This window comes from Boleophthalmus pectinirostris, unplaced genomic scaffold (assembly GCF_026225935.1).
Source record: "Boleophthalmus pectinirostris isolate CB_2022bp ecotype Guang Dong unplaced genomic scaffold, ASM2622593v1 HiC_scaffold_7, whole genome shotgun sequence".
NCBI classification, from domain to species: domain Eukaryota; kingdom Metazoa; phylum Chordata; class Actinopteri; order Gobiiformes; family Gobiidae; genus Boleophthalmus; species Boleophthalmus pectinirostris.
The window spans coordinates 17,579,879-17,605,020 of record NW_026571473.1 but is presented as its reverse complement, the minus strand read 5'-3'; the positions used below and the strand labels follow the sequence as shown (position 1 = coordinate 17,605,020).

At 37.3% G+C, this 25,142-nt stretch overlaps 4 protein-coding genes across 12 annotated transcripts; all 4 read right to left on the bottom strand.

The window, feature by feature from the left end:
* Positions 1 to 58: 58 nt before the first annotated feature.
* haus5 (HAUS augmin-like complex, subunit 5) lies at positions 59 to 4,826 on the bottom strand. 3 transcript variants are annotated; one of them, XM_055164985.1, is made up of 19 exons: positions 4,659 to 4,826; positions 4,482 to 4,585; positions 4,348 to 4,410; positions 4,216 to 4,248; positions 4,105 to 4,129; positions 3,903 to 4,035; positions 2,960 to 3,119; positions 2,798 to 2,888; positions 2,581 to 2,663; positions 2,269 to 2,323; positions 2,062 to 2,189; positions 1,660 to 1,741; positions 1,435 to 1,589; positions 1,202 to 1,364; positions 955 to 1,035; positions 749 to 894; positions 575 to 671; positions 283 to 421; positions 59 to 195 (listed from the first exon to the last, which is right to left on the bottom strand). In XM_055164985.1, exons 2-19 carry the CDS (start codon positions 4,580 to 4,582, stop codon positions 59 to 61), a joined length of 1,872 nt encoding a protein of 623 aa, XP_055020960.1. In that variant the 5' UTR covers positions 4,583 to 4,585; positions 4,659 to 4,826. The 3 variants fall into 3 exon arrangements, with proteins under 3 accessions (XP_055020960.1, XP_055020959.1, XP_055020961.1); XM_055164984.1 differs by having other exon boundaries at positions 4,664 to 4,826; XM_055164986.1 differs by having other exon boundaries at positions 4,706 to 4,826.
* Positions 4,827 to 4,962: 136 nt separating this feature from the next.
* LOC110160160 (fizzy-related protein homolog) lies at positions 4,963 to 8,641 on the bottom strand. 3 transcript variants are annotated; one of them, XM_055164987.1, is made up of 14 exons: positions 8,477 to 8,641; positions 8,087 to 8,170; positions 7,906 to 8,022; positions 7,755 to 7,818; positions 7,550 to 7,680; positions 7,394 to 7,476; positions 7,130 to 7,313; positions 6,983 to 7,048; positions 6,813 to 6,915; positions 6,555 to 6,739; positions 6,248 to 6,481; positions 5,751 to 5,855; positions 5,560 to 5,652; positions 4,963 to 5,470 (listed from the first exon to the last, which is right to left on the bottom strand). In XM_055164987.1, the coding sequence occupies exons 2-14, from the start codon at positions 8,153 to 8,155 to the stop codon at positions 5,429 to 5,431; spliced, it is 1,476 nt and encodes a 491-aa protein (XP_055020962.1). In that variant the 5' UTR covers positions 8,156 to 8,170; positions 8,477 to 8,641; the 3' UTR covers positions 4,963 to 5,428. The 3 variants fall into 3 exon arrangements, with proteins under 3 accessions (XP_055020962.1, XP_055020963.1, XP_055020964.1); XM_055164988.1 differs by having other exon boundaries at positions 7,550 to 7,677; XM_055164989.1 differs by having other exon boundaries at positions 7,906 to 8,013.
* A 3,299-nt stretch (positions 8,642 to 11,940) lies between these two features.
* rx1 (retinal homeobox gene 1) lies at positions 11,941 to 16,939 on the bottom strand. 2 transcript variants are annotated; one of them, XM_055164846.1, is made up of 4 exons: positions 16,055 to 16,939; positions 15,217 to 15,530; positions 13,794 to 14,047; positions 11,941 to 13,715 (listed from the first exon to the last, which is right to left on the bottom strand). In XM_055164846.1, exons 2-4 carry the CDS (start codon positions 15,509 to 15,511, stop codon positions 13,242 to 13,244), a joined length of 1,023 nt encoding a protein of 340 aa, XP_055020821.1. In that variant the 5' UTR covers positions 15,512 to 15,530; positions 16,055 to 16,939; the 3' UTR covers positions 11,941 to 13,241. The 2 variants fall into 2 exon arrangements, with proteins under 2 accessions (XP_055020821.1, XP_020780513.1); XM_020924854.2 differs by having other exon boundaries at positions 15,217 to 16,939.
* A 1,261-nt stretch (positions 16,940 to 18,200) lies between these two features.
* matk (megakaryocyte-associated tyrosine kinase) lies at positions 18,201 to 25,068 on the bottom strand. Of its 4 annotated transcripts, none has more exons than XM_055165138.1 (12): positions 24,782 to 25,068; positions 24,453 to 24,566; positions 24,244 to 24,359; positions 23,531 to 23,663; positions 22,535 to 22,628; positions 22,068 to 22,133; positions 21,669 to 21,768; positions 21,508 to 21,592; positions 20,652 to 20,725; positions 19,910 to 20,105; positions 19,417 to 19,503; positions 18,201 to 18,747 (listed from the first exon to the last, which is right to left on the bottom strand). In XM_055165138.1, exons 2-12 carry the CDS (start codon positions 24,564 to 24,566, stop codon positions 18,538 to 18,540), a joined length of 1,275 nt encoding a protein of 424 aa, XP_055021113.1. In that variant the 5' UTR covers positions 24,782 to 25,068; the 3' UTR covers positions 18,201 to 18,537. The 4 variants fall into 4 exon arrangements, with proteins under 4 accessions (XP_055021113.1, XP_055021112.1, XP_055021114.1 ...); XM_055165137.1 differs by having other exon boundaries at positions 23,444 to 23,663; positions 24,782 to 25,066; XM_055165139.1 differs by lacking the exon at positions 24,453 to 24,566 and having other exon boundaries at positions 23,444 to 23,663; positions 24,782 to 25,066.
* Between the last annotated feature and the right edge of the window lie 74 nt (positions 25,069 to 25,142).

Here is a 25,142-nt window from a genome sequence, read left to right as displayed (position 1 = left end):
CATTTGTAAAGTAGATGATAAATCCAAGCAACACACAACTCAAATAACCTGTAATGACTTACCAATAAGAGATGGCAATTTTGACTTGGTCTCCATAAGAAAGCCCTTGTGCACAGCACTGAGTGAGACTGCGGACTCTTGGTACCAAAGCTTTTAAAAGTTTCTGATCTTCCTCATGGACTTTGGACAGCAAGGCTGCAATGATATTCAGTGGTAAACATAAATGTACACACACAAGTACTTTAAATTCCCTTACAAAGTTTATGGTGGGAAATGAAATACCTTTTTGATCAGATGCATGTAATAATTCTGTTTCTTTCTGTGTGTTTTTCAGAGTAGCAGATTGTAGCTGCAGTAACTGTTGAAGGTGCCACAACTCCAACCACTGTGAGCGAGCATGAGAGCAGAGCTCATCTGGAGCCTAAAATCCAAACAAGAATGCTCATTATATTTGACATAATAATTGCAGAAACAAACTAATCACATTTGCTTTTTTTTAAGAAGAAGCGCACTCAGTTATTACATGGCCAACAGAAAAACAACAAGTGATAAAAAGCCATGTAGCAAAACTTACTCTGTATAACGGGAAAAACATGTTCTGGCATAAAGTCCTAAACAGTGGCGACTGCAAGCGATGGATGGAAAGCCATGAGGCTGGGATTCTTTGTGTTCTGACCCCAAACACAAAATAATGCATTAAACAGACAATCTCCAGTTTGCTTCTGACAATCTTTAACCATGTTTTTACCCCTCAACAGTTCTGCGGTCCAATGCAAGAAGTGACAGGGTTCCCAGTTGCTTGGCCTCCTTAGAAATCGAATTTCTTACATTAAATACTGCACTGGTGACATCGTCAAATTTGGGCACCAGCTTTCCTTGTACAAAATCTTGTAACTAAAAGAAAAATATATTTAAAAACGTAAACATTGTGTATCTAAATGTATTAAATTATACCTCTTTTTGTTGGCGAATAAGGTCTGTCTTAGCTGTAGAGTTAGCCTTTATCAGACTTCTGATGTCTTCTTGTCTCAAATCCTGACAAAAAACAAACAAACATAAGACCTCAACAAAACTAACCCATAGGATAAATTAAAGCACTACTGGGTCATGTGAAACTACACATAAGAAAAACACAAAGGTGCAAGTAAAGTATGTGCACATCACCCTTGCAACACACCATATATTCAGTGCTAAAACTTACCACTAGTTTTCTGAAGTTCAAAATGCTTTGCCACTGACTCTGAAGGTTCCGGAGCACTTCCTGTCTGCTCCTGGCTTGTTGGTCCATTTGAATACAACGATCACGGATAAAATCCCTTGTTGCTGCTTGCATCACACACTGGAGTTCCACCTCCAAAGTGGACCTGGAAACAACAAACCAAGCCAGTAAGTGAAAATTTTGTGCAGTTAATTCTTCAAATCAAATCTTCCCACATTGCTAAGGAGTCATTATGAAGATCCTCAGCAAAACCAGACATTTCCTGCTCAGTTTCCTTCTTGTGAGAAAGTAATTGGTTCCTAAGTGCTGTTACCCTCACTCGAGTTTGAGCCAGTTCTACCAAACTTTGCTCTACCTCCTCCCATGCGGCCTAAAAAAAAAGACAAGTAAATTACACTGTAACTAAACAATACATCATCATTACAGTCTTCATGTTGCACCTGTAAAAGAGTCTTAACAGGTGGTAGTTCTTCTGCTGCCTCTGCTGATATATCCATAAGATGATCATCCTCAAAGCGGAACCTAAACAGACAGAATTGTATTGTAACTAACCATATACACAATTGAGCTATGGTGGCCTGCCCATAGTCTAAAATTCTCCCGATAGTCTAAAAAGAACATGGACTAAACATTGCATAACAAAATCTCATTTTGTTGTTCCTTGTATTGTCATCCACATAAAATGTAACTACACTGTTTAAAAAGCCCGCTCAAATATGAAAAACAGGCAATAAGTGACATTTAAACTCCACAAATTCTATGCAAGAAAATTATTAATCTAGAAAGTATTTCTACCACCATCTATGAGAAACACTACATATTTACCAGTAATATTGTCATACTTTAGAGCGGTGGCGTCATGAGTCACGTTTAATGACCCAACTTTGTCTTCAAGGTCTTTCTGCTCAGAAACAGCTAGATATTGCAGTGCTGAGAGGATTTGGTTTGGAGGATAGCCACACAGCAGATCCTGGTAAAAGTTAAATTGAATGTAATGAAACTAAAACTGTAATTCAGAATGCTCAAATTATTCAAGAAAAAGCACCCACCTCAGCTGCACTCAACCAGTACTGAAACACTGACTTTCTCTGTTCACGTGTCATCCTACAGAGAAACAGAAGTATGACTTCAACTTCATTGATCCACAAGGGAAATTATTTGAACACAGTAGCTCACACATCACAATATATTATAATAACAAATATATATAAATGGTAATAATAAATTAGCAAAGAAAGATGTCAAAAGACAGGTGTCAAAAAAGGCATACCATAATTGTATAAATGTATATATACACAAGTTAAAATAAAAATAGTCAAATTACTGTTTATTTGTAATTGTCATTTTTTGATAGTACTTACAGTGTGTCCTCCATTTTCAGTTCACTCTCCTGTAATGACTGATAAAACTGTATCCTGTCATTACACAATTCCCGCACTTCACGCTAATTAAGAAATCACAAAATATACACGCTTTTAATGACTCAATTTAAATGACTAAATAATACTACTACATTAAATAGCTAACAAGGCTTATTAGTCGACAAAAGAAACAAACAAGAAATAAATGATTACTTACTAGCACTTGTGCTTCTGGGGCAGCTTTAGAGTTTAGACTTTCTTTATCGCTTAAAGATTTTTTATCAAACAAAACTTCCACCTCAGCTTTCCTACAGTAACACATGCAAACAATAAATACTTTTCCATGATTTTACCTCCTCATCCCTGGTGGTTTTCTCACCTAGTCATCTGTTCAAGAGCCTGGCTGTGCCCATTGATCTTTTTGATGTCATCTATGAGCACCTGGCGGTCCTCAACACAGTGCTGCCTTAAGGACAAAAGAAGCAGCTCTCTGCAGCGGTTATCCTCAACCTGTGCCCATGTGCGCCCGATCGACTGCTCTGTGGAGAAATCAGGGCCACTTTTATAAAATGTACAAAGAAGCTCAACAGCCCTGCCTCCCTCTCGGAATCCAGAAGCAAAATTCATGTTTTGTTTTGTTTTTTACCCGCAGACACAGACAGAATCTAGAGCTGAATGCGAATGTAATATTTATATTTATATATTTATATTAGTAATATTTTAATTGTTGTTAATTTGTTTATTTGCTTTTAATTTTACCTTTACAAAGCACCAAGATCTAAAAAAATATTTATATAAACTTAAAAAAAAATGTTCTTGCTCTAGTTGTATTGTGGGCATAAGTTTGTTTTTAAAGCTCTTAATGACCTTGCTCTCCCCCCTATTTAACTGAACTCCTGTCTATCCACTGCTCAGAGGGCATTAACCTCAAACAAAAAGCAAACAGCTTCTATTGGAAGTCCCTGGAGCCAAGGGGCTCTGATCGGTCTTTCTCTGTCACTGACCAGACACTGGAACAAACCGCCTAATAATATGCACACAATCACATACATTGGCCTGTTTAAATCCAGGCTCAAGACTCATCTATTCAGACTGGCTTTTAACACAGTAAGTGAAACAATTAAATAAAGCAAATCGTGCAGTGTTTTGAAAGTTTTTATAGTGCATTGGTTTTATTGGAAAGTACATTGGCTATATAAATAAAGTTTGATTTATTGATGAGCCAATATAATTACCTTGTTAGCTTCAGTCTTAAACAAATATTTGATTTCTTTGAAAAGGTGGTGGATGAAAATTAATGGGAAAACGACAAGCAACCAAACCTTGTGTGGCTAGTTGCTCCTCTGTTCCACTGATCTGTGAATCCAAGTGTGCAATTTCAGCAGCAAGTTTCTCTATTTCTCTCTGAAGGTCTTTCTGTTTAGCGGCTTCACTTTTGCCCTCTGCCTGTTTCATCTGAACAAGATGTTAAAGTAATCAACCAGTAACTGCGTATAATTTGGTTGTGAGGTATTGGCCACAAACCTGATTTTCTTGAAGCATGTTGTACCTAAAAAGAAAGCCGTCAAAAACAGTGAATTAAAACAATACTACTGACAAGATAACGTTTAAATATTTAATGAGAAAAAGGAGTACCATTTAAGATTGCCACGGATCATCTTTATTTTCCTGTAAAAATACACGAACCAATTAGTGCACATATTACATTATCACACTGTAATCTGAACACTACAATTCAAGACATGAGACGACATTAAATCAGCAAACCTTTGATGATATACATGTTGAATTACATATTTCCAAATTGACTTCCCTGTTCCCACACACAGCCTGTAATACATACATATTTAAATGTAAAGAGATGGATAATACTAAAAGCAATGAAACAAATTAATGCATACGTTTTGAAATAGCTGTCATTTGGCAAACTGTCCGGAGGAAGGTTGAACTCCTCTGTCGCCCAGCGTTTTAGCTCCTGAACCAGATTTCTGTCCGCCATCATAAACTGTAGCAAGACACGTTTACGTCGTAACAAGTAGAAAAAATACACTAGTTAGTATAACCAATAACTTTTATACATTACAGAAGTAAAAATGAGCGCTGTTGTTTTTGAGAAAAGCTTCACCTTCCCGCCCACTACGTCATTTCCGTAGCTACTTTCTCTCGTTTATGATATCCACAACTCGTCTGTGCACACTACCCCCTAGAGTTACAGTTTATTGTTACAGCTTACGTACGTGCTGTTACTAAATGTGTTGATGCTACAACAACGCACCATTACACCTTTGGCATTATATTCAATGAAATTATTTTTTCCCCTTTACTTTTGTACCAAGGATTTATTGTAACTTTGGCATACACCCCATAAACACAAAAGCAAGAGACTTTTAACAGACATTTATTTTGGTAGTAACCACAAAGAATCAATCTTGTAGTATATCTACGTCTAGATGCACAGCATTAGACTTTTTATCCACTGATGCAGATTTGGCTTTAACGTTCACCACTATAATTCGTCAGTTCAAATAAGCAATAGCACAAAACATGGTGCATATACATCGAAATAAATAAGACCTGAGTTAAACATAAGATAATGCACAATATATGTAGTGCAGATGGCAACCTGTTTCATGATATTCCATGTTGAACAAATTAATTGTAGAGGCAAGTAAAAAAAATGTACTGTAAAACCTCATTAAATTAAAATAGAACATTTCAACAATGTTCAAATAACCATAAACAATAAGATGTCTTGGATGCTTTCAAAGTCAAATCTAAAGATAAATTCAGATTGTACCCCACATCCATAGCACCATGTAAAAGACTTGAGGCCTGCTTCAGTCTTTGGTCACCGTATCCTTGTGAAAAGATTTAAAACAGATACAGATTCCTAAAAACAGTAGGAAACAACAATTATCCATGTATGCATTTTTAAACGATGCAAGTGATGCTATTTTAAAGTATAAAATGTAATCTTACCTTTGTTGATCTTGTTTTACTAAATACGTTCCAAAATCGAAGCGTCTCATCTCCAGCTCCTGTTACAATGGCCTCACCATCCGGAGACATTGCCTACAAAATGTTTTTATATTTATAAATGCATGATGCAAAACATGCAATGGCTGGGGAACAACAATTTATAGAATTAGCAAAAAGTATAGGACACTAACCAGATACAGAACGCGGTAAGAGTGTCCTGTCAGTTTGGCCACCTGTGTGAGAGCTGGGTATTTCCACACCAGGATCTGGTTCTGAGAGTAGCCATGGGTGCTCACCTGTAAAGTGGTCAAAATATTAACTAAAGCTTATTTAATAAAATCTCAAACTAAGTAGCATATTTAAATGTGTACTCTGCAAGTTGTCTGGTGAGAAGTCAGTTATTGATTTGATGGAATATACCACAGCGTGGCATTAAATTAATCTATCCTGCATTACATATATAGCATTACAGTATTCTTCAAAATACCTCACGATATGGTAACTTTTCTGTTGACCACCTTGGGACTGAGATGCATATTTTTGAGCAAATACACCTGTAATTGTGACTTTAATGCTGTACTTTGTTGCATTCCAAGCAAAAACATCTCCATGGAGACAAGCAAGCGCCAGACCCTGCAGATATATACTGTATCTTTAAAATAATACATTTTGAACGCTCGTCACATACCAGCTCATTGGCGTGCTTGGACCAGGCCAGGTTGCACACTTGTGAACCAGTGTCCATGCACTGCAGCGGCTGTGAGGTCAGAGTGTTCCAGAAGCGGATGCAGCGGTCAGCCGTGCCCCCTCCTGACGCCAGCAGCCCATGCTGATGAGGGGACCACGCAATGGCTTTCACTGCAGCCAAGTGGTCCATGTATGTCTGAACTGGACTCAGCGAGGAGTGATTCCAAATCAGCAACTGGTTATCAAAAAAGACAAGACAATTAATTATTAAAGAAATAACACAACAAAAAATAGAAAGTAGTAGGCACCTTGTTATCATTGCCACCAGAAGCAAGTAGCTGGTGATCTGTACTCCATTTTAAGCCACACACTTCTTGTCTGTGTCCCTGCAGCCGTCTCTCAGATTGAAGAGGAGGAGTTCGCACGTCTCTTTGAAGAATCATACGGTCGCGGCTACCTGAAGACAACTGATCGGCATTCCAAGCTAGTGCTCCTGCATGAAATTAAAAATCTCAAAATTACTTTAAAGTAGATTTAAAAAGTATCACACAAAAACTTGTTCTCACCAACTCTGGCTGTGTGTCCTTCTAAGGCAAAGAGTTTCTTTCCAGCGCCAGCATCCCAAATCTGAACATAACCCTTGTGAGTCCCCACAGCCACTAAATTACCCTGAAATCACAGATAATCATCTCAGTAATAAACTGAATTTAGTAAAATATGTATATCTATATCTCACCCTTTCAGACCACCCAACGGATGTGACAGAATCTCCTTCCACAGACAGATCACACAATCTGGTGACCTGTTAAAGAGATATACACATCAAGATTTTAAGTGGATTTAATTGCAGAAAACATAAAAGGAAAGAAAATGAATCAATTACCTGACTTGTGCATGCACTCCAAAGGTACACACATGTGCCCAAACCAACACTGAGGACATTAAGTGATGACCAATCAACCAAGTTCAAATAAAAGTCATCTTGAAGCTCAGGGGCATCTAAGACTTTAAATGGGATTTTTGAAATCTTACGAGTTGGCTTTCTGGGAGAACGTAGCAATTTCTGACTATAAAAGAAAAAGTGAATTCTTTACAGCAGCAAGCATATCACTAAATATACAACTAATATTACAATCCGTTAGTGTACCTTTTATTTGAAACAGGTGATAGAGAATATGGGGAGATGTTAGAGCCATTGTCAGATGGTGATCTTCTAGTGTTTAATGTGTACTGTAAACAAATAATGAGAGGACGTGATATTACATAGCCTTATTATTGTGAGTGCATTACACAAAGTGAGTACATTGAAGAGACTTCTCTTTTCCGGAGTAGCTGGTTGTAGACGTCGATCTTCAGTTTGAGGGTCATGGATTTTTTCTATACCAGCTCCTAACAGCTCATTCTTCAACAAAGCAGAATATGCCAGCCCATCTGCTGTAATCACAACATTTAAATGAAAAGTCACACCACCACACACATTAATCTATCTCTCTATTTGATCCATTTACCTTTATTGGTATCAGAAGAGGCTTCCTTTGTCTTTCTATTCTGGTTTTGTGTTTTCTCATTTTCCTAAAAGTACATAATAAATTACTCTTAAGTGCTTGTATTCCATGCATAGTTGGCACACAACTTTTATGTTTGTCTGATTTTTCTTACACTGATTTTGTGAAAATTGATACTCCAACTGGCTCCTGCTCTAGTGGGAATGAATCTGTCTCCAAGTTTACTTGGTGATGATAAAGGAGATCTTGGAGTCCGAAATGCCTGCAAATACTGTTGTAATTTATCAGTGTATTTGTTAGTAGAGCAGAAAACATGTTGAAAAAAAATGTCTTACCATAGGATTCAAATTGTCATTCTGAATGTTTATTTGACGAAGGAGGCGGTGCTCATACTCCGGGTCCATTGAGACGAAGTTAATCTATTAGAAAAAGAAAGAAAGAAATTGTTTAGTGAGAACAATCAAGTAATCTGCAAACAAACTCATGAATGTATGCTTGCATAAAGGTGGGTTTATGCCTTTTGTGTTTTTCTATTATGCCGTGACAGTTAATTTTAACCAAACTATAGAGCAATTCAGGAGTCCATCTGACCCTGAGATGGCCTAAATGGTCCTTGGCAATTTGAAAAACAAAATCTAATATAGGTTTGCACAAATAATGCCAATCGCTGGGTTAGCACTGAAAGCTAGTGGCTAATAAAATTATATCTGCCTTTGACAACTCACCTACAACAACCAACAGAGCTTAAATAGCAGCGCAGAGACGAAAGTTCGGACGGACAAAACAGTTTATGAAGATTTAATGGTAAATTACTCTTATATTAAGGTTTTTCGGGTGTTATTATTTTGAGGGAATGCAGCCAGTTTAGCTACAGTCTATGGTGTGTCTATGGTGTGTACCGATGCATTGTGGGAAACGCTGGGGCTATGACGTTTGCCCTTTGCCACAACAAATCATGACAACAAATGGCAACAATCTTATCCTTAATAAAAACCGACCAAAACCAGGAGAGTGCCCACGGGGACGACTTTTAACACAGGCTCCAGTGGGCTAAATCTGTTTTTGTTAACTAAGGAAATTGTTTGACAAAATAGTTTTGAATTAGTTTGTGGTTCTGTATATTTCTATAAATCACATAGTTTACCTCAGACGTGTTCAGGCCATATGTCAAATAGCACGACAGGGTTGAATTTGTTTATTGAAAAGGAGCTGTTTGGTGTTGTGCAGTTAACCTTGAATACCGACAGATGGCGTAGTGGTACTTAAAGAGGAAGGTGAGGCTACAGAAATGTAATATTATTGTCATTTGGCCCTCCTCACATTTGGTGCACATCGCCCCTACCTGCTCCCAGATTAGGGAATAACAAGATTAAATGTGTATGGAATAGTGTTGATTGTTGTGTGTTTATCCAAAAGGGCCTAAGATGTGAGGTGCCCTCAAATATAGCTACACTAATCATTTTTTGTCAGTAGAGTTACTTGATAGTTTTAATCCTTTGATCTAATATTCAGATGAAAAGAAATAGGGCTGAGCAATATTGGTTCCAATATCATTATCAGTGATATATTGAGTGATATATTGGTATCCACTTCAAATTCAAATTTTTAGCAATTATAGCTTTTGTTGTTTTCTTTTTATGTCTGTGTAGCACTTTGGATGTGCTATATAAATAAAGTGGATTTGGATTTGATATTGGTATCAGTCTGATACTGAAAATTTTGCAGGTATCTGGCACCTAAATTTTATCTAAGATGCCCCAGTCCCTGTGTGCCCGTGAGCATCAGATCTGTCTCTTTGAACATATTAGTGATTAAAGGAAATAGAAAAGCAATTAGACAAAAAATAAATAAATTAATTAAAAATACATACAACACAACATTTACACAGTCATTATTTTATATCCCAGTTAAATACTTTTATCATGTTTACAAAAGTAAAAAGTTCATTTGTGAACTTTGCTATAACTTAACCTTTGTTTTTCTTCCTTGATATGGATTTTATCTATGGCCACAGCAGCAAGGCAAATATTGAATATCAGCCCCAAAAATCACCATTCGTATGAAGAAACATGACATGAATAAAGGAAGCATCATGCATATGTTACTTCTGAAAGACCCACATAACTGTCTGGCGCCAACAGGACCCCCCCTGACCCCTCCCCTAAAGTGACCTCCAATTATGTCACCCAGAAATCTGTGACATCCCATTCACAAACACACCTAATCAAAAGTCGTTAATTCTGCTTTTTTCACCCTTAATTATCTTGAGCAAGTGACACGTTTTTCCAATAAAGAAGCTGTTGTAGAGCTGCATACCACAAAATGGGCAAATGATCACTCATAGTTACCAGGTATTAGAGATAATTTTGTTATTTTCTTTCAATAATTATCCACTAGGTGAAAAAAAACTTAATAAATAAAAATGCAGCTTGTCTTGAACAAAGAACATTATGTTTCTTGTTTCATTTTTAATTCCCCCTACACCCCCACCCCCATAAGACATCTGTGTTATTATGTGGCTTACCCTTTTACACCATATAGTGTGTTTGGAAATATTGATTTATCTCTGCGATCCAGATGTCCAGGCCACATTGGGTTATGTTGTCAAATAAGCACATGTCAAACATGGTCAGCCTTATTTTGCAATATTTAAAGGGCCCATATTACTATGCTATTTTCTGATCTATGTTATAATACTGTTTCCTCATCAAAAACATACCTGTGTTTTGTTTCATTCACACAAACACTGCATGTTTAATTCTGCTCTCAAACCAAACACACTGTTCCACCTTGTTATGTCATGTGGTAATACAGAAAGTGTTCCACTGCGTTTTTAAACTCCATACACCTTCACAAAAGGTGAAAGGTACCTTAAGTTGATATCACAAGGTGGAACAGAGCATTTTGAGATTTAAAGATGTGGACAGACTAATAATAAAGAGTAACTCAAACATGTGTGAATGAAACAAAACACAGTTCCTAGTATGAATAACTTTTTAACATGGCTTAAAGCAAGTTCATTTTGCCTAATATAACACCAAATAGCAGCAGTTTTTGTTTCTTTATAATAACACCTAATGTTACTTAACATTAAGACTGAATTATTCATTAACACAATGTATGCATTTGCACTCATTTGATCTGCAGTTTTTTCCCCACAACTTCCTTTGTCACAACTGCTCAAGTTAAATGAGTGCTCCTAACTGTGGCTATAGCCTTGGTGCCAAACTGTCCAGCATTTAGACTGTGTCTCTTTAGTCTGAGCTCGGCCTGGTTCCTAATCCCTGGGCTGTCAGAGCTTCACTCTGAACTCATCCTACAACACAGGAAAACGCTCTAATTGGGGGATTTTCTACATCATTAACTCTGATGAGCATCCATCCCTCCCTTCACTTTTTCTTTTGCTCTGCAGTTTTAATCTGGTAAATCAGCCCCACATTTGGACAGCCTGAAAATCTAAATTTATATTTTCCAGTTACAACTGCAACATACTGTATGGCTATAAAGCTACAGCAGTGTTGCTTTTACATAGTTCTGTTGAATTCTGTGAGGCAGATTAGGATCTTGACAAAAAATTAATGGGTTTCAGTCACATGATTACTTTCCGCTTTGAAGTCTTTTGACCATTAAAATTATATATTTTGATTCGGGTAGTTTAATTCCTATGGTCCTCACTAAAACGAAATGAACAAAATAAAATTTAAAACCCCACCGAATCATGCATGTGCTTTAGTGGCCTTACGGCCGGTCAGCCTGCCCAGGTCCAATTAGGGAGCGGGGGCATGTGGGTGAGAGTCCCCCCTGGAAGGCTCTGATTGATTGGAGTCTCATCTTCCTAACAGCCTGGCACACTGCCATGGAAGCCCAAGCTCTGGGGAAAGAAGGGAGGGTGGAGGAGAAAAGCTGGTCCCATACAACAAGGTGAGATACAGGGCACCACTTTTAGTCAAAAATTGAAAGAAAAATATGTCTCTTCCGGTATATGTCAGATGACAACGATTACTGTAGTAATCTGAATTGCTCTGTGGAGGAAAATAGTCTGGTTTTCTGGGAATCCGCTCCCTGAATGTTATAGAAAGGAATAACAAGGTATCTTCTAACAAACTATATTTATTTTTTTGACAAAACTTTGCATTTCCAGAAAAAAAGAAAAAGAAAAAACAAACAAACATGCAGGTCATACCTCCAGCACATTTTCACATAAAAAACAGCCTTAAACTCCAGTGCATGTTGTCAAGTAACCTTTGGCTTATACTTGGAGCACAGTTACAGGACTGTACCAACCAAAAAAGCTGCAATGAAGAATGCCCAATATTGATCTGTGTTGTCCACAAGTTCAGCCATGGTTACGTAAGCAGTCAACATCTATTGTTTATTTCACATTTTTAGTTTTGAGGGTCACATTTTCACATTGTGTGAAAAAATTTTAAAAAAGAATGAATGAATGAATGAATTGCACTTTGTATAAAAAACAGCAATGTTGATGTCTTTTACATTGTATTAGCGTTCAGTTATTATTTTGATAAAATAGTTGACAAAGTATACACATTGATGGATAATGTAGCTCAATGTACTATTAAAACCATCGAAATATAATAAAGATAAACAAGAAAAGTATGTGTCCTCTTTTGAAGCCAAACAAAACCATGTCATGGTTACAAGGCCTAGTTAGGGCAGCCTGAGACCGTTTCCTACACAAAGGGAATACACTTGGATCAATTGTGCTGAACAAAGAATAAACAATATGGGGTGCCGGATCACATAGGGCCTTTTCTGCTGCTCTGCACGTCCACACACCACCCATCCCGAGCTGCCAACAGGTCTAGCATCTCCAGCATCACTCAAGCACAAAGGCTTACATTATGCACTGGCCTCTCATTTCAATTCACCCGTTCACTTCCAGCCTTAATTACTTGTTTAGATCAATCAATCATTACAGCTTGGCAAAATTAACAATTTTTGGTATATTCTGAGTTCAAAGGTGCAAAAAACTTTAATAAGCAGGAGTTAATTGAAATCCATTACTTATTCACATTTTTTAAAAATTGCATTTGTAGTAATTTTCTTCCAGTTATGGCCACAACACTTCATTGGCATAATGTGTTCATCAACACAGCAATCAATCATCAATCACTTTAAGTATAACTTGATTGGGAAGACCCGTTATTGGGTATAAAAATAATATTTAAAAAATATTTTTTTATTATATCTTTACGTTAATGTCTAAAAAAAAAAAAAAAATAATGGCTTGCACAAATAACTCATAATTTTGAATATTGTATGAAGTCATCATGCTAACTGTTGCAGAGATGACAAATATATCACTGTATGCAGTGTTGTTTAGGTGCATTTAAACTGTTACAATCTCATGGTATGGTATAGCTGCAGCTGTATTGTCTTTGTTATTAAAAAAAAAAAAGAAAAAAAAAAGAGGAACAGAGACTGAATTCTATTTCCAGCTGCCAATCACTTGTGTTGCTATATTGGTCATCACATGGGTTGCCAGGTCTTGTCCATGGACTGAATGTGCTCCTTTGCTTTCATTCTGAGAGCAGCGATGCTAGAGCTGCGCTGGTCTACATCCTCTAGTGGGTATTTGTCTGGGTATGGAGCAGGGCATTGATAAGGGGGAGGTGCCATACTCTGCATCCCTTGGCCCATAGATGGGTGTGGGTGTGAGTGAGCAGGGTGTGGGCTAGAGTTAAGAAAACTGTGGCTGGGATAGCTGGGCTGGAGGCTTTGAGGTGGCCCCATAAATCCAGGTATGCTGTGAACAGGAGTTGCACTGGACAGAGGAGAGGTCAGCCAGGGGTCCAGGGGCAGAGAGTTGGTGATGGAGCTCATGCCTGTGTGCACAGGTGTGGGGCGATTTAGTGACAGCATAGGAGGGTCATGAAGCTTCATGGTGCTGGCATCCATTTTCTCTTGTCTGCGCCATTTTGCCCTGCGATTCTGAAACCACACCTGTAGAGACATAATTATCATTAGAACAACCCAAACACAGTGGAACGTACATGTTCAAGCCGTTGTTGAGACACTTGCCTGAACACGAACTTCGGGGAGGTTGACTTTCATGGCAAGCTCTTCTCGGCTGTACACATCTGGATAGTGGGACTTCTCGAAGGCCCGCTCCAGCTCGTGAAGCTGGTAGGTGGTGAACGTGGTGCGGTTTCGTCTGTGCTTCTTCTTGGGGTGATCGTCTTTGCAGGACTCTGGAGAGTTGCCTTCTTCACTCTCCACACTCTTCCTCAGATCATTTAGTTCTTCATCACACTTGCTTGTGAATAAACTGGTTTCTGTACAGGAAATAACAAATGCATAAAGTTTTTAATTGCTTAGAAAGGTCAAGACATCTGTGAGGTGAAGTACATCAAGTACATCAGAGATGCAGTAGGCATAATTAGCATCAATACATTTAAATCAAAGTTACTAAAAGGAAAAAGATAAGCAATGCCATTCTTGTGAGTATACAATGCTTATGGAAGCTAATACATGGCACATCACCAGTGGCAGCTGAAACAACAGAAAAATCTCATTTTATGTTCACCAAAGTTTTAGCCCTATGGAATGACCTTTCCTCAAAACAACAAACATTTCAGAAATAATGACTTGAATAAAATGCTTTCAACACTGTTGTTAAAATAAATAAAAGACATCGAAAAGGACCCACTTAGTGACCACATTGTGGTGTGTTGAGTGGGACAAAGCAGGGGTCACTCTGCTTTCTACATAACAAACGGAGGCTGAGTGCAGAGCTGCTAGCAGCTCATTTATCTACCTCTCATTAAGGAGCCATGACAAAGGCCACACTCCTACAAAGCCAGAGGTCAGGTCTGGTTCAGTGCCCAGGCTTCGGCCTGTCAGCCCATCACAGGCACCAGACTGAGGCTGCCCACTGTTCATGAGCATCTCCAGAGACAGGGGCTGCTCACTGAGGGGGAACTGGGCTAACTTCACAGGATAGCTCCGCACAAAAGAGTGCTGATGTCATCGGTGTGATGAGCGTCCAACTGAACACAAATGGATTCATACACATAGACCTTTATTGTCTGGAGCTTCTACTCAGAATTCATTTTAATTTTGCTAAAATCACCAACCACCTGTCCGATATTCTACAGAAGCAAAGTGAAAATAGTCTTGGATTAAATGCCATAAATTTGTCTGTGAGACATGCCGATGACAATAACAAGAGAATGAAGACTTCACAATCTAATCTGTGCAGATTAGGGGAATTCCACAAGGGGATGGGATTGGACATGGGCATAAGCTCCTACACCATCTTGTTCTATGATTTATCTCTCTGTCTAAGGCCACACTGTTCACAACTAGCAACAGGGGGTAGTGATGGTGTTAAAACTCAAGCAGCATTAAATCGAAGGTTGTTGAAGCTAAAACCATAATACATTAAGGCAGTTAAATGTTGAGAGTTTAGAGGTCATGTTTCTGTTTGAGGGTGTTGGCGTACCGCTATACTGTTGCTGCTCTGTGTTGCCGTTCCTCAGAGTGGACAGGTGACCGCTGAATGTGGGGTCCTGCTGTTTACTGGACTCCACCAGACTCTCCATGTCCACACGCGGAGGTCCTGAGCCCCCTGTGGGACTGAGCAGTACCTCGTGGTCTTTACTGAAGCCCAGAATCACATCAATGCTGTGGACATGCCCTGGACCCACACTGCCCCCACTCTTCCCCATGTCATGGAAGTTACTGGGTGAAAGGCAGCTGTCGTCCACCAGACTCATGGTATCCAGTGATAAATGCATCCAGGCGTCTGCAGTGGATCTGTGAGGAAGAGTATCAGAGATCACCACATATGTCCTGACAGCACCTAGTGACTCTGTTCTTTACTGGACTTAACCTGCTTATCCCATCTCAGACACTGTGCTCTAGACTTCATCATGACCATGCTTTTAAACTGCCTTCATTTCTCATTTTTAACAATAATTAATGTTTACAGTAATCTGCAACAAAATTTTTGAAACTGACATAAACTTGGCTAGTGTAGAACAGATTGGTGCAATCCCTCATTTGTGCAGGACAGTACTGTACAGCTACATGTAAGTTTACTAAAAGCCTTGACAAGACAAACTATTGTAATTACTTGTGAATTAATTACTATGAAAGATCAAATATAGGTGTGATTATACTATTTCGAAGTAATGTAAAATTTGTACCAACCTTAAGTCTGAACTATAAAAATCTACTGCAACTGCAAAATATACTCATAATGTTTTAATCTGTTAAAGTTTACTAAAGAGTTGTCCATCAAGCTAAACAAATTAATGTGAAATGAAACTGTAGCATACCTTTGAGTAAGTTGAATGGTCGAAAGTTGCCCCAAAGTCCCAAACTCCAACTACAGACTCTCACTAATATTTACTCTCCAAAAACTGCATCGCTTAATAGTCCTTGAATGACATTAAATCTGTACAGAAAAAGTCCAGGAGCAGAACAAGTGGCCCACAGACAACTTCAGCTGCTGCACGTCGAGCTCAGAGAGTTACAGAGGAGTGAATGGAGAGCGAGAGGTGCACTGACAGCCAGGGAAACCAGAGGATTAGGAGCGGTTTATTAATTGGAATCCTTCCCCTTCAAGAGTGATTGGCAGCTGCTTTTGCCAAGTGATTGTTTTAAATGTTGGGTTCATTCCTGCCCTCGAGAGAAGCCAGCCCTAATGAAGCACAGATAACACACGCTTTCAAAAATTCATTGCTGTTTGGACAAAAGAGCCAGTTAGGTCTCACTAAGGAGCACTGGTTTCAATTTGAGGAAATAGATTACAGCTTTATCCAAAGAGTTCATATTTCTATTGTTTGTAAATTGAATTCTCAATTGCCAATTTACCTATATCATAGTATAATTGCGTATTGGTTTCTGAAATAAATCTGCACAACAAGGAGACAAATGCATGTCCAGTTGATGCAGGGACACAAACGTGATCTAGGGACAGTCATCAAAGTTCAACCATTACAAATATTTTTTTGTTTGTTTTTAGTTGTTGGATTATAAATAATAGCTTTCTTTGCTTTCTTAATTCAGCATAAACTTGTTAAGAAGGCATCTTGAGTTGTAGTTTTCAAGCAGCTTAGTTTTATCAGATGGCAATGTAAGTCCCCCTGACACCATTAGAAGAGCAGCTAACGTGTAAATGTGCACTCAGCTTAGCCAAGCAAGTAGAAAGGAGCTGAGGAAAGAACTTGAGACTTGAGTTTTTAACTAACATAATGATTTTGATTATATATATATATATATTAGTGCCCCCCTGACATATGCTTATCCTATGTATGTGAGCGGGCTCAGACATCTACACAAGACCATCACATCTGAGAAGTAACAACAATTATCTGTGTCTTTGATGCTTTAATGAAATCGGTCTTGTCTTAGTTTGCTAAATATGGTTTATTGGTGTTTAACTGACTGATCCAACTCTTAAACAAATCAGACTATTTAATTGGCTTGTTTAAACTCATTGATAAAAACATGAGAGAAATTTTGTTGAATATGATCAATCAATGACTAAATGGTGAACAGCAGTTTCAGTAATACAGTTTTTTTCCCCCCCGAGAAAACAGTTTTACCTTTAAAACCTTTACTGGATAAGTAAGCCAAGCTGTAGCTTTGTCTCATCCTCAGATGGTCTCAGGTCACCATCTACTTAAAGATAACCTTATTTCAATGTTCTTTAATGTGTTTATTATGTTGGTCTAATACTGCTTTGACTTAAACCATTATTTTTATATTATTTTATTCTTCATGCAATTATTACTATTAGCTATCTTCAGTCATTCTGCAATAGTTAAACAGTTGTTAAAATTACTATTATAATAATTTAATTGCATTTAAATCACAGCTACAAAATTGTATGTTCATGAACCACTAAACAAGATTGTTACAGTTTTTCTCTGTCTGTTTTATTTCTGTTTTTGCTCTAAATCCCTATTGAACTTGTCAAGCTCACCCCAGGAGAGCTTTGGGAAATCACAGCAGATCGAGCAAATTGCCAAGGACCTCTCCATGTTTTCCAAAAACAACAACTGAAAGGATCAGGCCTTAATTTTGGTCTATCTCCCAAGACAATGCCAGGCTTACACAGATTTACATGTTAGAACATCTGTCATTTCCTCTCAAGATCACAGCCACAAAGGACTCATTTTACATTTTATTTAGGAGTTGAGGTACTTGATGTTATTCTCAATTAGTTACACAGTGACCCTGTGATGTTAATGTTAAACTGAAAATGATATACACCCCACAGTGCTTCAGTTTTACAGTAAATCCAAATGAAACTAGCCTCAATAATCAGCTGCTCATAAGAGTAAATATTATTAAAATATGTGATTTCGTTTCATGTATATCACACAAAAGATAGTCTATCCACCATATCCAAAGAAATCAAGCAAGTGTGATTTTCATAGAAAATAAGTATAACTAACAATGGATTTATACACCAAATATTGTGTGCAATTCTTTATATATGATAATGGTATCATCCATTAATTGCTGTGTAATTTCAACACTTTCAAAAATAAATTATATCTTTTGAATATGAAAAGTCCACAAAAAATCTTTTCAGAACTCTAAGAAGTGATGTCACCAAAACCAATGGATCGCCCTTGAGAAAAATAATTATACTGATGTTACTATACTGAATCCTAAAAACATAAATTAAACCATTACTTAAAATTAGGCAATCTAACATGTGTGAATGAGCCCCTCCATAATGTTTAGTACAATAATTTTACTAGTTAATAAGCATGTCACATTTGAGTGACATGATCATGGCTGGCCCTTACAGTGCTCTTCTTGAGCAGGCTGCAGGGCTTGTGTTATTTTGACTCATCTCTTGCTCTAGTTTATGTCTCAGTTTTTGGAAGGAGGGTCTGCGGCGTGGTTCCTGCTCCCAGCACAGCCTCATCACAGAGTACAGGTCAGCGGGACAGTCCTCAGGAGCCTCCATACGATAACCAGCTTCAACCATCTCTTTCACTTCTGCCACGTTCTAAACACAGAGACAAAATATTTAAAAAAAACTTAAGAGATTTCAAATCAGTGGGTGCATTTACATGACACTTTTGAATATGCTAATGATCAGATTTTTGATGTGCATTGATTTTTTTCACTTTACTATTTGAAAAACCTATAATTGAAAGTTTAATGACAGAAGTGAACATAACAACAAACCATTGTGTAGATTTGCTGCAATTAGCAGACAATCAGTCACATTTAAAGTGACACCAGCAGCAGCGTTGTCCGAAGGAGAGCTTTGTGTATTTATTTAAATGCCTTGATCCTTTTGACCGAGCGGGACCTTTAAGCAATGAGATTAAAGCTAAGAGTAGTGGGCAGGGCCTGCACCTAACTTCCTCTGTCACTCAATCTCTGTGTTATTTATACGTCACACAGGTCTTATTTCTCTTCAGTATACTGTGTTATGACGCACTACCACAACCTCTGACCCTTGTAGTTTCCTGCTCAGACAAAGTAAGTCAGTGTACAGATGATGCTAAAGTGACACACCTAATCTCCAGCTCTGAACCTCTGCAACCTCAGTGACACCAGTGACACAGTAACAGTTACATAATTAGGTTAGTAATTTTCCTGTATGCTCAGGACTGTAGACCACATTAAATATAATAACATAATAACAAAGGCATAGATGGTTATTTACCATCGTAGGGTATGGCTGACGACCATATGAGAAAATCTCCCAAAGAAGTATACCATAACTCCAAACATCTGATTTGGTGGAAAAATTCTGCAAAAATTGATTACACTTTTGGTCAAAACAACATACATTAATGTAAAATAACAAACATATAAAGGCCAATAACAATATCAATATCCAATTTTTAATGGAGGGTCCTGCTGGTGTCTATGGAGACGTCATTGCATTGCATAGTCTGGAATGTTGCCCAGTATGGCATTAACACATCTCTAGTATCTATTCAATTATACGTTTTATTTCTTGAAATGCATATGTTCTTATCGTGAGCAAACTTGCTTCTCCACAGATGTGACTTATAACTTGACCTGGTGTCTTGTTTCCATGGAAAGAGAGTTTAATGCTATATTGTAGAACTTTTTAGGCAAAGCAATACCATCTCCATGTTAGCAGACTTTCCACTAGAAAAGTTGCGCAGTGAACCTTAAGGTAAGCAAACCTGTTTTGTAAGGGCTTCTGGGGCAGTCCATTTGATGGGCAGTTTGGCGTTATCTGAAGTCTTTGAGTGCACCTTAGTCAGGCCAAAGTCACTGACCTTGGCCACACTGTTGTCAGAAACCAGAACATTTCGAGCAGCCAGATCTCTATGCACTAGCTTCACAGATTCCAAATACTCCATCCCCTCGCACACGTCTCTGTATCAAACAGGCTCATTAAAGGGCTCATATTACTTTCTGATCTATGTTATTATGTCTCCTCATCAAAAACATGCCTGAAGTGGTCTTTTGTTTTATTCACCCATGTTTAACACACAGATCTTGCATATTTAGGCTGAGTTCTTCTCTCAAACTGAAAACACTCTGTTCCACCTTGTGATGTAATGTGGTAATACATGAGCTGCTCCAATGTAATTTTAAACTTGATTCACTTTCACTAGAATCATTTAGACAATTTCAGTCTTGGAATGGCCAGTCTCTGTTGAGCAAAATGTAAAAGGTAGCTGTTAACTTGAAAACTACCACTTCATGACATCACCAGGTAGAACACAGTATTTTGAGCTTGGGAGATGTAGACGGACTAATAATTAAGTGTTATTCAAAAATGTGCGAATAAAACAACACACAACTCCGAGTATGTTTTTGATGAGGTTACATTATAACGTGGCATAAAGCAAAAAATCAATTTTGTGTAATGTAGGACCTTTCACCAGGTGTGGACTTCACCTCGGTCCATCTACTCACAGAGCAAACTGCAGCAGCTGGCCTACTCTCACAACCCAACGGCCTCTGGATCTGAGCAGGTTTGCCAGATTTCCCTACAACAAATGCAAAGATGTGAAGAAGTTTGTTTTTATTGTAATTTTCTTATATTAAAGAGCCCATATTTTGGTATTTTTTGATCTATGTTATAATGTTGTTTCCTCATCAAAAACATACCTGGAGTTGTGTTTTGTTTCATTCACACGTTTTTCTCTCAAACAGAAAACACCCTGATTCACCTTGTGCTGTCATGTGGTACATTTCATCCCTGCCATTGTCAGTCTCTACTGAACTAAAGGTAAAAGGACTGAAATTATAAACAAAACACAACCCCAGGTATGTTTTTGAGGAGGCAACAATATTCTAATATGGCTTACAGCTCACAAGAGTCAATTTTGCATAATATAGGCCCTTTAATAGACCATCATAGGTGTTGCTTACGACCATGGTATATCGCTTTTTGCTTTGTTGCCATTTGTTTAAACAGCCCTAAATCAGAGTACCAACGAATTAAGCCTCTGGGTTTAGGCCTAATTTAATTATGGAGCAGCAAGAGGGCTAATCTGACTCCTTAAACCTGCACGTTTACGATGCACACTATGTTGGCAACAAAACAACAGTTTGAATAGAATAATTGACAATTAATCTGATATTTTAAAAATAAAACAAAACTGAAACTTAATTAGGCCTAATGAGCTCAGATTTTTTGTTTAAGAATATAATAAAACACTGACAACATCATTAGTGCAAAGTGAACGCAATATATCATAAAAGATGTATTGTTATCACATTATTGCAGATCAATTCAGTCATAACAGAAGTATTTAAAATGTGAAACCTTTTCCATGAGCTCAGTCACAATATGCAGTCCTCTGTTCAGGATAACGCCCAACAGACGAACCAAGTTTTTGTGCTGAAGTTTTCTGAAATGTGAAATTTGTTAAGAGAATTTCATAAAATGCAAATATTAGTTAGTAAAATAATTAATTTGGGGCTCACGTCATGACAGTGGTCTCCCGTAGAAAGGCCTGAGCTGTCACGTCACATTTTATGATCTTTACTGCCACCTTCTGGCCCATATAGTCTCCTGCATAAACAGCTTGAGGGGGAAAATGTATTTCACTTAAGATACACATATGTATATATGTATATATATATGTATATATATATATATATATATATATATATATATATATATATATATATATATATATATATATATATATGTATATATATGTGTGTGTGTGTGTGTGTGTGTGTGTGTATATATATATATATATATATATATATATATGTATATATATACATATATATATATATATATATATATATATATATATATATATATATATATATACCATCCCTCTGAAAAAAATGAAAAATATTAGCTAAATATACCTCCAAACTCGCCCTCCCCAATTCTCTCTCCTACAGTAAGTTTATTTATGTCCAGAAGCCATCCAGCTGCAAAAAGGGAAAAAGATTGTGACCATTATATTGAAAAACTAAATAGAATAAATAAAATGTTAACAATTCCACAACTGACAAGCCCAATCACACAAATAACATTAAAATAATAACCAATAATTGTAATAACATCTTAATCTATTATTATAAGCAATAAAACAAGGTTAATAAAACATATTAATAATGTTATAATAAAATTGATGCCAGGCAAAATCTGTAAAGATTCCGTAAAGCAAACAGAACAAAATTCCACGTCGTATTTCTTAAAATTAGGTGGCTGTTAATTGTTTTCAAATTACAGCAACCTTATCAACATCACACAATGACTTGTGGTATATAATTGTTTTATTTAAAAGTTAGTGAGGTAAAAACGTTTTTCAGAGGAAACTATGACTTACTTTTAGACAGTTCTATTTCTGCAGACTTGGTTCCTGTTTTTGGTTTAGGCTTGAGTAATCTGGTGGCAATGAATCCTTTGTTTTTGGAGTAAAACTAGGACCAAGAAAGATAAAGCAATTAATTTTAGTAAGATGACAGGGTTGAAAAGTACTGTAGTCTCCAAAAAGAGGATGAGAAACTTCCACCTTCATACAGACAGCTGATTTGACTGGCTTTCTTTAGAGGCATCCTGGTGTGGGTTATCTTTGTTTTACAGCAACAAGGCTTTCACTGTATCCAACTAACAAGCCAAGTGCAGATAAAAATCTTCATGAATTTTACATTTGACAAGACTGTTATTTTTACACCATTGTCTGTTGCTCTGATGGGTTCATGCTACGAATCCAGAGTATACAATATACAAACACTGTAACTGTGTCATGTAACTTTGACAGAGACCATACTTTGGAAAGTTTTGTACTTCAGGAGATCATGTAAATTACATTGTTTCAGTTTAATCAGGAAATTGTGATAAAATCTCTAATGCCGTATTAGACAATTATTGAATGACTCCTATTATCAAATAAAATAAATGGGCCTCCATTATAAAAGACTGTTCTTCTGAATCTATGCTATGCATTTACCTGTTTCAATAATGGAGTTAAAGATTCATTGGTTAATTAATAATTGAGATGAAAATACTTCTCAAAGTACTAGTGACTTGTTACTTTTAAAGCAACTTTAATAACCTTTTAGATAAGTCTTGACTGAAATTGTGAACAGCTTGTCACAAATATTGATTATGGTACTAGATATTGAAATGAATTAAATTAAATTAAAACTGTATATTCTGATATCCCTAGTTTAAACAATTACTGCTTGCTTTTTCCTAACAAGTAAATGTACGATGGTACTTTGTGAAATCTTACCTCAACCATATCGATGAGGTTGTAGAAAAACTGTTGGTGGTCAATGGTGAGCTTGTTGTCATGGTAAAAGACGCGATAGTGAATCACCTTTGCAGAAACAGCAACACAGAGAACGTAGTCTCCTGGATGTCGGATCGATTCCCGAACCAGGAACAGGCCGTCTTGAGCAGGCTGCAGTTTAGACACAGCCTCTGGGCCTGAGATCTTCCCATGAAACCAGCTGGAGGGATACACATGTATCATTACTCTAAAAACATGTTAATAATATTATAAAATTGGGCAGGTGAAATATGTCATTTATGAAAAAAGAGGTTTTTAAAAATGTATGCAAAATCAATGTTGTTATTATGTTTTAGGTTAAAAATCCTTCAAGAGTAAAGAAAAAAGTCTAATCGGGTTAAAGTCATAGACTGTATATATAAGTATATCTTTATATGGTCTGTGGTTAAAGTACAATATAAAGTAATTCTTGAGATAAAGAATGACTAACAGTGACTTCATGTAACTTCCTAATTTTTTATTTGAGATGATGTATGGTTCTTTGAATGTCACATAGTAGGACTATGCTGCCAAAACAGAGCTCATATCTCAACAGAGGTGGGAAGACTAGCAAAAAAATGCAGAGTAACCAAAAATGTACTCAAGTGCCATCACTTAAGTAGAAGTAGCCTACAAAGTCAAGTAATTGTACTTGAATGTAACTGAGAAGTCTATTTCTCACCTCTAACAATGATACAATAGAATACCATCATTACACACAAGGCAGTACCTTGTGAATGATTATGAACAAAATTACTTACGGCATTAGGCTGAGGTTGGGGGTCTCTTGAATGGCCTTTCTTTCCTTCAGGTCAGTGGCATTAATGAGACCCTCTTCTCCTGTGGTGTTGTGCCTGGACAAGTAAACCCCCTCTTTCTGCAACATAAGTTATTAACAATTCACTATAGCACAGTTACCCATAGAGAAGGCCATTACCTGTGTGAACTATAAACAGGAAGGAAGTGGTACCATAGTTTTATTTAGGACAGTGATGAGGTCCCCTTTGTGATAGAGCAGCTCGCCACATTTAGGCTTTGTGTGGTCCTTTTTTGTCACACACTGAGTTCCCACAGCCCAGCTCATCTGACAACAAACAATAAGGTTCGCTTATTGTTACAGCAATTACCTTTTTTTAGTCACATTTAACTCAGTTCATTTTTATAAAACCCCAAATCACAACAATTATCTTACCCTTTATGGCTTAACCAGATTGATTTAACAAAGTTAGAAAATCAAATCAGGCATTAGTCAATAACAGTTAGTTTAGTAATATTATTTTATACTGAGTTGTCACTTACTTTTGAGTTTCAAGGCTGCAAACGTCTGTTTTCAGTTGTCATGCGGGTAAACCTCATCTCAGCATCTGGTAACCAAACTTTAAGCCTCTTTCTACACAGCAAACCGAGCGTCTCTTTCTTGGATATCTTACTTCACCACGTCACGATCGGAAAAATATACTTTGCTGCGGTCTCTTCCGTGGTCTTTCACTGTCTAGCAGCTCACTCGAATCTCCCCGAGTCTCCATCGTCGGTGCCACAGTATTTAAAAATCCCTTTCATATTTGATAAGTCACGCGGGAGGCTTACACGCGAGTTCCGTCCTCTCATCGCAACTCTGCTTAAGCTTAGTAGCGCTGCTCCCACAGGATAACAACACAAA